The sequence below is a fragment of the Parasteatoda tepidariorum genome, chromosome 2 (genome assembly GCF_043381705.1).
Source record: "Parasteatoda tepidariorum isolate YZ-2023 chromosome 2, CAS_Ptep_4.0, whole genome shotgun sequence".
In the NCBI taxonomy this organism is placed as follows: domain Eukaryota; kingdom Metazoa; phylum Arthropoda; class Arachnida; order Araneae; family Theridiidae; genus Parasteatoda; species Parasteatoda tepidariorum.
This window is the reverse complement of record NC_092205.1, coordinates 8,208,476-8,220,672: the sequence shown is the minus strand read 5'-3', so window position 1 is coordinate 8,220,672 and position 12,197 is coordinate 8,208,476. Positions and strand designations below refer to the sequence as shown.

Genomic DNA, 12,197 nt, shown 5'->3' with positions numbered 1-12,197 from the left:
AAAGAGTAATAAAGCTTATTTTAATAAAATATTACTTAAAAAAATATAATTTATGTATTAAATAATGTTTTTAAATATTATTATATTTTTGAAAATATATAATCTGGCAAAGTTGCCCAAGATTCATATTATTTATAATATTTTAATAATATTAAATTTTTGCAGATAGAAATCAGGCACAAGTTGCCCAAAGGGAAAAAGTTGATTGGGTCCATAATAATAATATAGTATTAAAAGTATACTCAAATCTGTTTAAAAAAAAGTAACTAAATTTACTTTAAGAAAATAATATTTAAAAAGGAATCTTCAGAAAACTTTGATCATTTAAAACATTCAAAGCTCATCATTACGGTAGAGAAAAACTTAAGTTCTCTAAGCTTGCTATATTTTTTACAGATAGTTTATGTGTTCCAGGATGTATACAGCAATTCAATAAGTTCTACATATATTCTCTTATAAACAAAAATTTTTGAAGAAAAAAAAACTAAAAAAAAATGCAGAAGGTGATTTATTACAATTATTTTATCTCTTAAATCAATTTAATGGGATTAAAAATAGGAGATTTATTACTCACAGGGAATTATTGTGTATGAGTAAAAAGAAAATAAATTTAAATAATGATTCAAATTATATACTTACAGCTCTTCTGTGTAATATTGATTTACTTTGTGAATAATAAAATTAACTAAGCAGGCTAAAATAGTTAATAAATCTACTGAAAAAGATACTAAATTAAATAGTAAATCTAACTAAAATAATTATTTATAACTAAATTCAAATTTAATTTTTTGTTGCTAAACCTTGATATTATTAGAAATAACATAAAATAAACACTACTAAAAATGAGCAATTAATAACTTATAATGAGACATAAAGAATTTATAATTAGAAGTAGAATAAATTAAATTTGTATACTATGAATAATCTATAATTTGTAGAAAAATAAAAGAATTTTTTTTACATGTGTGTATGACTTTAAATAAAATGCTGGTTTGCAGTAGTTAAAACAATGAAATATGAAATACATCAATATCAGTTGTAATTAAAGTAAAATAATCACTATAAAATTGAAGCAACTCAGAACAATAAAAACAGTAAGTACATTAAAATATTCCATTATCAAGTAACATGCATTTTTCAAACTGATATAAGATAAGATTTTAGGGGTAGGAAATAACAAAAAGAATTGTATAATTTACCTAAAAAGAATTGTATTAATTTATCTTTGAAAATAAGAACTTAAATTAATATACAAATTATGAATACATAGACACGGTTACTGATAAATCAGAATGAAATTTTACATGCACTTATAATTCTTTTAAAAACGAAAATTCTTTTTATACAATTCAGAACATATAATATGTATAATAGTTACACTTATTTAAAAATTTATCAAAGCCCTTATCATTAACAAATATATTAACCATTGTTTACAAATTTAACACAATGAAAATTTACAAATTCAAAGAATTCTATGCCCTTTAAAATTTTATCCAAAAATTCTTTGTTTATTTGTAAAAAGTCCAAGATTCTCATAAATATATTAAGCCAAAAGAAATATCAAATTATTCGATTTTTAGAAAATATGAGACCTTACTTATGAGGATGCTCTTCCACGCGTTCATAGAATATAAAAAATTTCTTATATCTCTGTTTGTTTGGGCTTAGTAAGCTGATTTTACTGTATTTTAGGAGCCAAAAAAGAAGAGGCGCTATGAAAGTTGACAACATTATATAATATGGATCATTATCATAAATCTAAATATTACTGAACATATTTTTGGATTAAATGCCATTAAAAAGTTAATTCAAAGTGAGGAGAACTTATTACATTTGCAATATCCAGTTAATTTATCATCGGTCAACAACGTTTGGGCATGAAATCAATATTTAGAATGTTTAACTTTACTTCTATATTCAATGTGAAAAATTTCTGGTCAGAAAAGTTTTAAGATTAAAAGTATAAAGAAGGGTTAAAATAGTTATGTCAGAAAGTTAGTGACAACCATGATAATTTACCAAGTTTTTTTCTTTAACTGCTAAAAGTATTATTTTTGGAAAATTTTTTCTTACAGAGACAATAATTGTTGGACAACAATAATTGTTGGAATTCTAATAATTCTAAATTCCGTGTATCAATAAATAAAAAATATGCTTAAAAGAAACTATATGGCACTATAACATTACGAATTTATTTTGGCCTATATAGTTAGGTCTTTAAACATAATGGTGTGTAAATATTAGTTATATTCTTAACCTAATGCAGATGACTAATATAGATCAATAAAATGAAGATTTTAAACATGAAACTAAAAATAAAATAATTACATGTAGCAGAAAATCATGTCACAATAAATGCATATTTGTTAATGATACTAGCCTCAGATCTTTCAATTCTCACAAGAAAATATCATCATTGGCTAACTGTGTAAATAGAAGCAGATGTAACACAACAGCTAAAAACTTTTGTAACACTATTTAAAATTATTAAAAATAAGTAAGATAATAAAAATTATGAAAGTGATAAAACATTTTCTTTTCAAATTGCTAGTATATTACCAAAAATGACTAAATCAATTGTTGATATACTAATGTAAAAAGGGGATAATATGCAGAGCGTAAAAAAATAATTACCCCAAAAAACTTTTTGTCTCATAATCAGATTTTTACATACTAGGACTGAATCTTAATGATTCAAAGTGGTGATGACCTCTTATAAAATTCATGTACCTGGGCAAAAAAATTTTTTTAGCAATTAATTATTTTACTTAATAATAGTGGAAAAAATTTTGAATTGTAATTTATACAAATTTTTCCATCATTCTAAATAATGTAATTTTCTATGTCAAGATAAAAAATTTATACAAAATCAGTCAAATGGTTCTTGTGAAATCAAATTTTAAATACATATTTTTTTAAAAATTCTATTTCTCAAGAACTATTAGACTAATTTCATTAAAATTTTGTATTTTGACACATAAAATTATGTAAGAACTTGTATACCTTAAAATTTAAATAAAATTATAAAAAAAAATAAAAAATTATTTAAAATTTTTTGCCTGGGATTATCTTTGGATAAATGAATTTCCTAATTGTGTGCAAATTTTTTTCCATTCACTCAAGAAATTCTTGAGATATGGAGAAACTATCATTATGAAGACTAAACTCGAGTGCCATTATGGGAACATACTTCCTAGATAACGGCTACTCTCTATATTTTGAAAGTCCGAACTAAGGCATATTTATTCAGAAAAAGCATGTTTTCGTACCTAATTTCGTAACTAAAAATATTTCTTGTACTCATTACTTAGGAAGTTCAAGGTCACCTTCTTAAAATATAAAGATCGGGTTCTAGTATGTGAAGATCCGAATAAAAACAAAAATTATTCAGGTGGTTCAATTTTACTTGCACATTAAGTCTTTAATGTCGTGACAAGTTATAGTTCTGCTGTTTTAAAAAGCTCCATTTAAAGTTAGCAAAGTCTCAGTCAGCATACATTTAGCAATTCAGTTTGTAAAATACATAAAAATGGAAACAGTTCTTAAAAGCTTGACCCCAAGACTGACATCAATTCGATAGATATAAAAATATATTATCTCCAGATGCTGTAAATTCTTGTTAAGTGTTAAGGGAAAAAAAACAAGTTAATAAACATACATTTTGATAGTATCACTCAATTAACTTGGAATTTTTTCACCCCAAAAGGTTAATTGGAAGTCCTCCACGAAGGCAAAATTTCTCCCAATACTCGATCCAGGAGTTCCCTTGTCTTCTGGATTGGGTTCAAAATAACAAGGTTACTGAGGTGAACATTAGTAGCCCTTAAAACCATAAAATCAGGTCGGCTGTTCAATGAAGGTTATAAAAAAAAGTTAATTGGCATTTAAAAGCTCAACTCCAGTTTTTACCAATAATCGATTTAATCACTTTTGACTGTAAACCTACAAAATTTTTAGCTACATTTTGAACAGTTTTTATTTAGAAATTTATTTACAGAATCAAAACAAGAATAATAAATAAATTTATTAACTTTTACTAATAACAGTGTAACAATAATTGAAGTATTTATACATATATATATGATAAGAAATACAACTGAAGACCGTAAGAAATATAATCAACATGTGTAAGAAAGTAGTTCAATAGGTAAATATTTGATTTATAAAATGCAATTGGTAAATTGAATTTTATAAACAATGATTCAAATACAGGTATAGTCTGTTCTTAGAAAGAACTTCCCTCGCCATTTATCTGGAGCAGTGATGGTGACTATGGTTATGACGTTTAACTATTTTTTAATAATTATGATTAGGTTCTATTATGATGAGGGGTGTTCGGTCAATATTTGAGAGGTTTTGGTACAGGTTGCAGAGAGAAAGAAATAAAAGAAGAGAGAAGCTCCCTTTTGAAATACACTATTTTTTGTTTCCATAGCAGCAAGTGGCCTAAAACTCTGTGGTTAGGGAGTTTTTTCTAAAGACAAACTATAAAATGGCAGTGTGTCTCTTATAATAAACATTTGGATTACCAAGGATTCAAAGTTTAAAATATTCTTATTTTAAATACATAATTATTTGGCAAAATATTAAAACATTTTTTTAACGTTTTCTATTTCTTGTTTTATTACAAAAGTTATAAATTTAGATTAAGGTTAGTATAATTTAGAATAATACTACAACTACAAGTTGCTGGAAAAAAGTTCAATGAATGATCTTATAGTTGAATAGCTGGGTTGGGAAGTTGTAATTAGCATTTCTTAGAGACCAAATCATGACAGTTAAGCAGAAAAGAACACTGACCGATTAAGGACAATTAGTGTGATAAGACATTTCATGAAGAATAGAATATCAACTTTGGCTTCAAATAAGGCAAAACGTTAATGAAAGCGAGAAAGCAGTGAATAAATTGTTTTTGAGTGATTTATAAGCTTTAGACAGCTGCTAAATATGACAATGGTGCTTTGAGCAATGCTAAAATAAGCAATTGCTCATAGTTACCACCACTAGCATAATTGATATCAAATGTGTATTCTAGCTTGTGGTGATTATTTAAAATACCAGTTATCTTGTTTTGGTCTCTTATTTATTTTATGAGACCATTCACAGAATTTTTCAAACACAACTTGTATTTTGCTTATTTTTGATTTTCTTCTTCTTTCCTTTAAAGATACATAGATATAAAATATAAATTTGGATAAGTAAATATTAATTAAATAAATCATCAACAGTTATTGGGCACTAAGCCAAATTTTTTTTGTTTAATTGATAAATTGCGGTGAGTCAGCATTATTCATTTATAATTATTGAACATGTCACTTTTCATTTACTTTCTATTCTGTGCTTCTTTGAATAGATTATAAATTAATGTGAGAAATTTGATGCCTCTTTAGATTTTCTTTCTGTGTAAACCCTTTGTAACAGACTTTGCATTCAAAAGGGCGTTCACCAGTATGCTTTCTTATATGCTTCTCAAGATTACCTCTACGACTAGCAATATATCCACAGTAAGAACAAGAGAATTGTTTATGGGCCTGTTGCAACTTTACACTGGATAAGACTTTTTTAAATATCCACGCATTGTTTCCAGAAACTAGAAGGAAAAGAAAAATTAATCAAGAATTATATAGATGAAAAAAGAAAAAAAAACAGCAAACAAACAAAAAAAAAGAAAAAAGAGAGCAAATTATAATTTATCCATACTTACAAAATGTAAATTTTTCCTTTCAAAATTGTTAGAAAACTTTGTTAGAAATTAAGCATAATTCCAGTCAGTTAAAATAATAAATATAATATCCCTACTATAATAAAACTTATTAATATCTCATAGAAAATAAAAAAACATAGTTTTTTTTTCTAGATGCAAAAAACTTATTTTTTAGCGTGTTGCAGGTCATCCTTAATTTTCTGAAAAATAACGAAATCATCTAAAATAGAACTTTGGAAAGTGTCTACCTTGGCAGCAATATAGCTCAGACCATTATAATGTTGCATAATTTTTTACCAAATAAGGTTCAGGGAAGCTGTGTTGTTAACCAAGTTTTTCCCTGGGCAGACCCTATTCCCTTTACATGCCATAATGCGCTATATACACTAATAATTGCAGAGGAGATGCAAAAAATAAGTGAAGACGTGACCCCCAGGACGCATAGCTCTACAATGGAGAAAAAGGATAAAAAAAGGTAACTGCCAGATTTATGTAGACAAAATTTCAACAAAACTTTATACACACACAAAAGGGGCATACAGGTAGAAGGGATTCAACTATTAAAGGGTTAACTTATATATTAAATATACAAAGGGTTAACTTATATTATTCTATTAAAGGGTCAAGCAAAAGAAATATCATTTAAAGGGGATGAAAACATGCCAGTTTGACTAATATGTGACATTTTTATAACAAATAATTGTAATAGATGTTAGAATTATTTAATTTGAATCTCAATAACTGATTATTGTAACAGAAAATTCTAAGAGTAATTAATTTCCAAGTAAGAGTTTTCCAGGTTTTTTTTAAATAAAAAAATGCAACTTCCCCGGATTTTTGGAAATAAATTCCATGACAATTCCAGGTTTTCCCTGAAATATGTGAGCCCTAACCTATCGTAAACAACCAGTGCTAATTCTTGCAGGACATTTGTGGAGCAAAGATAAAATTGTAGCTTAGAAATCTTTGAATTGCTAAAATTGCATTGGAGCTACAATAATAGGTCTGCTGGGAGCTACAATAATTTTTTCTTAATGAAGATGTGATGACAATACTGGCCAACCAACCTATAAATACAAATAATCTTTGAACACAAGAAGAGTAGTGGCCCATTTTTTTTCTAATTTAATATTTATATAATATATTTAACACATGTTATCAAATAAAGTTGTACCAATAGGAGTTTTAAAAAAAAAAAAAAAACAGTACAATATTTCACATACATTTTATATTTATAATGAAAAAAAAAAATCCCTTTCTTTTGGCTATACAGAAAAATATAAATCATAGAACCTTGGATATTATTTTAAGGAAATTTTTGGCACTTATTACAGTTGAAATAGAAAAACAAATTATTTAAAAGTTAAACTCTTTTACAAGCCATACTTTTACAAAATATCAATATAATAATATTTAAACTAATTTGCAAAAAATATTAACAAAAAGAAAAATATATGAATAACGTAAACTTAATAAAAAAAAATTCTAACACTGTTATTGTAATTAATGAAAAATTATTATTTTATTAGTTTTAGCTTCAACATAGATGTTTCTGACTGGGTTCTTAAAGCTATTTTATTGCTATTTCAATACGTGGAAAGCAATTCTACAATCCAAAACATTTCATACCAAACATTTGTTGTGAAGATTGGGCAAAAATATTGAATAAAGTCTTATTAAAAGGATCGTTTCCTCAACACTTCAAGGTAAAAACAAAAATTATAATGCAACATTGCGCTAGACTTTTTTTCATAATTGTATCAGATATATGTACCAATAAATATTTGGTAAAATTACATGGATAACAATAGTGTTTTCAAAATTGTGCTGCAGCAAAAGTTCTTTACGATTTCATAACTCCGGAAATGCCTTTTCAAATGACCTCTTTTTATATAACTTCTATGACAAATGCTCAGGGTTGATTGTGAGCCCAAATTAAAATTCCGGAAAATTTCTTGAGTTACAGAAAACAAACAGTTAAATTGAAAAAAATTTAAACAAGCTTTTCTTCCTTTTTCTCAATATTTCTTAGTTTACTTAAAATATATTTAAAATTTTACATATACCTATACCATTTACACATACCTATGATGACCTGCAGAAGTAATTAAATTTTACAAATATGTCTTTTTTTCTTGAGTTTACGATTATAATAACTATTTACTGATAAAAAATGAATATTAATCATGAATATAAGCTTATAAAGTATCTCTCTGGCTCTCCCTTTACAAACAAATAAAATAAGCTGTGTTTTTAAGTTCCACCTTTGAAAATTTGATTTCCGGAACCTTCTGTGAACAATGATTTTTTGAAACACCTGGACCTTCGATCCCCGAAAACTTCCGGATTACTGTTAGCGAAAAATCTGGAAATCCTGATTTTTCCCGAGTACAATCAGCCCTGAAAATGGTCGGCTTCTAATATGAGTATGAGATATCAAATTATTCTCGCAAGATATTATATGATTTCAGGGGGGATAAGAGAAACCGGTTTTGTTGCTGACTGAAAATTTTAAGATCTTTTTCAATTGCACCTCTATAAAAGTTTACCAAAAAAATTTACAATAATTAAAAACATTTTCAGAACAAATCTTTTAAAGTAATATTACAAGGTGACGACAAGAAATATCTTGGTCACACATGCAAAATTTTAATGCTTCTTAAAATTTCCAGCAAAAGTTTCAAATGAATGTGAAAATATTACTACATTATGCATATTTACAATCTTAAGCACTTAAGGCGCAGCTGCAATTGTGTAATTTTTGGTTTCTAAATAACTTTCATGACATCTTTTAGGATGGGTTAGCGATGAGAATATATGGTTTAAATTTTGTGCGCACAATGCACTTTAATAAAAAAAAACTTTAAAAATAAACCATTTTCTTATTAAAGCAATATTCCAGTTGAGAGTGTAGAATTGGGGGAATTATATTCATCACATTTTCTTGTTAATAGAAAATCCCAGTTTTTAAGTCATTTTCCCTGTAAGATCATGAAATATTGTCAAAATAAGAGGGGCAACCAATTGTAAATTTTTATCATCGACATACAGAAAAAAAAGTATATAAGATGTTATAAAAAGAATACGAATGACATAAATAACAATATGATTTACATTATAACTTAATGGTTATGCTTGCACATCTGTGAAGTAACTAATGATTACAGTCAGGAAAATGTAGTCTTTTAAATATATAGTCCTTTTGAATTATTTTTTAATTGCAAAATCTTCATGACAGAAAATAAGTAAAAATGTCTGCTTAAGTCTTTCGATTATATAGTTAAGGATTTCAAAAAACTCTATGGGAAATAATATGTCTTTTTAAATTTTCCTTCTTTGCAAAACTTTTAGGACAGAAAGTACATACAAATGGTCGCTCTCCAGTGTGAGTTCGTATATGGGCCATTAAATTACTCTTGCTGGTTGATATACGATTACAGTATGGGCATCTGTGAGAGTACAAATATGAGGGGAAATTTGTAGTTGACTGGTCATTTTGTAATACTTTTCCATTTGACGGAGAACGATATCCACCTACAAAAGGAAGTTAATATTAACTAATCAATAAACTTGAATGAAATTTCAAAGATATTGAGAATGGTAAGCAATTTTGCATTATATTTTGAAAAATCTTTTTGAAAAAAAAAATTATTCGTTAAATTTATGACTAATTTTGTCAGTAATGCAAATTCAATTGAAAAATGAAATATAAAGAAAAATAATTAAAAAATAAATACAATGTTTTAAAAAATTTCAACAAAGCTTGATTATATGACAATAGGAAAAAATAATTTAAAGCATACTTGCATAATACCTTGTAAAATACAATATCGAATTTCAATCATTAAGAGAATAGCATTTCATTAAGAAAAAGAAAAATTTGAGTTTTCCCAAAACTCAATTCAATTTTGTAAAAATTAAAATAAGCTTTTATAAAAATAGTCAACACAATTACAAGTGCAAGAGGAATTTTTTCTTGCCAGCGCTGAAGAATAAACAATTAAAATATAGATAAAAAATGCTCTAAATTATTTCAAATATCATTAAAAAATTGCATTTTCTCGGTGAAAATGTTATTTCCATCAAGAAATAAAATTTTGAGTTTTCACAAAACTAAATTCAATTTTTAAAAAATTAACATAAATCCTTATAAAAATAGTTAATTTTTAAATTCAAGCATACATAATATTTCAAAATATAAACAATAAACAGCTTTGTGAGTCAGTTTTCAATCAAATGTGTAATATTAGTTTTATCATGTACCCTAGCCAAGACTAGTCAGAAAATTTTATTACATTAAAAAATCTAGAACAATCAGTCAAACTAATCAATAATAAATAGCTTAATTTTGTAATTAAATCAATAAATTTTGATACTTAAGGACACAGTTATTAAGTTTAATTTTCCAACAAAATTTCATTTTTTTAAAACTTTATTTGGTAAACTCAAGTTACATTTCTTTTGAATTTTAAAACAATAATAGTCGTAACAACTAAATTTAATATTAATTAAAAAAACAATTATGTTGATAATTAAAAACTAACCAAACAACTTAAAAAAGCTTCCAAAATTCAAATTCAAACTATTTTTCTAAGAAATAAAACAAAACATAAGTAATTCAGACACAATGTTTTATTTTATTCTTCCTCTATTTAGTTGGCAATATACAGCAATAATGAAAAGCATAAAACTATTTTTGCAATATCCCTTGAATACACACAAGAAGTATAAATTAAAAAATATATAAATATTTTTGTATTTCATAAATTAAATATGTATAAAGTTATAAGTAAAGTACATTGTACAAGTAAAAAAGGAACACAATTTAGAGTTTTGAGTTCATATTATTGTTTTGAGAAACAAGTAGTAGCATTTGAAAAACTAAGCCATAAATATAACTGTAAAATAATATGTACTCATAATTAGGTAAAAGCAGGTACTTATTTAACACTATTATCAAATAGAACGCTACCTTCATCAAATTATTATGTGTTAGCTCTAGATAATACAATCAAGGAGAAAAATTACTCAAAAAACTCAATGTGAATTATCTTGCTTAAAATGTCATTTAAATAACTATTTATACTTAAGACACTTTTTCTGTTTTAATTCCTTATTCCTTCAGAGTTCAAAAATAAATACATTAAATTTAGAGAGGTTCAATCTTTGCAAAGATCAGGTACACAAAATTTTCTTTTAATTATTAATTCTATTACTTTATTTCTTATACATCTTTTGTGTGCTTTTAAACAAGTATGTCTTTACATTGACTTTAGGGCAGTCAAAGCTATAATTTATAATACAAATCTCTTTTAAAGAAAATTATTTATGTTCCAAAGAGAAAAAAAAATGTTGATATTTGAGGAAATTCATATATATGTCTTGCAAAATACATTTTCTTAGAAAATGATTTGACATCCTTGTTTCTTCTGAAAGCCTTCAAACTAAAACTAGTTTAACAAACAAACTTAAAATATTTTTAATATGTAGCGAATGAAATGAGTGTATATCTTCTTAGTCATAGAATCATACACATGGAATAACAGCCAAATTTTTAACCACTACTCTTATGAATTTACATAATTTAAAACTATAAATTTTTTTTTGCAGAACAAATATTGAAAATTACATTGAAATTACTTTATCTGATTACTCAAATTATTAAAGGATACTGATAAATAAACACAAACACAGATATTCACATACTTGCTAACTATGCAATAATCACTTTTTATATGTTCCCTAAGTGTGTTAATTCTAAGATCATTAAAAGAATTTACACAGTATAGAAAATTTTCTGAAGATAGTATATCCATAAAAACCAAAAGCAGAGACTATGGTTGTACATGGTGGCTGATCATATGGCGTTTCATATTTTCTTTTTGAGTAAAACCTTTACCACAAAATTTGCATTTAAATGGACGCTCTCCTGTGTGTTTCCGGACATGTTTCTCTAAGTTGCAACGGCTTCCAGTAATGTATTGGCAATAGGGACAAGTATATAAATTGGAGAGTTTCAGATCATCAGTAAATGAAGTTTTCTTCTTAAATGCATAAAGTTTTTGAACATTTGAAAGGGTTGGACCTATAAAGAAGAAAAATAAATAATATTTTGCACAAATGATTTCATTCTAAACAAATACACAACACACAAAATCATTAAGGAATACATTAAAAATCTTTAAGCAGCATTATTGTGCTTAAAAAGGAAGAAATCTTCAAGATTCAAAAAATGTTAGACAACATATTGCCACACACATTAACATTTGACAATCAAAGAGAAATCAGATTAAAAAATTTAAACCCTTTTGAAATCAAAACAATTCCTTTAAATTTTCTACATAATTCACTGTTTGGCTAACATAATTCCTGGAAAAATATTTTTTCATTAAAACAAATGAAACTTCAGTTAACTCAAAGAGAATTAGGAATCTTTACAACACTTAAAATGAATATAAATAATTTAGAACAGCAGTTTTACCAAATCATT

The 12,197-nt window shown here is 25.9% G+C and overlaps 1 protein-coding gene and 1 long non-coding RNA gene across 4 annotated transcripts in view; both read right to left on the bottom strand.

The window, feature by feature from the left end:
- LOC139424832 (histone-lysine N-methyltransferase PRDM9-like) overlaps nt 1–2,729 on the bottom strand; it is a 42,063-nt gene extending 39,334 nt beyond the window's left edge. The window contains exon 1 of the mRNA XM_071178139.1: nt 2,678–2,729. Within this exon, the coding sequence (XP_071034240.1) occupies nt 2,678–2,729 (52 nt within the window). The remainder of the gene's footprint in view (nt 1–2,677) is intronic.
- Nucleotides 2,730–5,455: 2,726 nt separating this feature from the next.
- Nucleotides 5,456–12,001, bottom strand: LOC122268918 (uncharacterized). Of its 3 annotated transcripts, XR_011636078.1 has the most exons (3): nt 11,414–11,984; nt 8,822–9,241; nt 5,456–5,593 (listed from the first exon to the last, which is right to left on the bottom strand). It is a non-coding gene; the product is annotated as an uncharacterized lncRNA (long non-coding RNA). The 3 variants fall into 3 exon arrangements; XR_006224781.2 differs by lacking the exon at nt 5,456–5,593 and having other exon boundaries at nt 8,716–9,241; nt 11,414–12,001; XR_011636079.1 differs by lacking the exon at nt 5,456–5,593 and having other exon boundaries at nt 8,716–9,241; nt 11,488–12,001.
- Nucleotides 12,002–12,197: the final 196 nt, after the last annotated feature.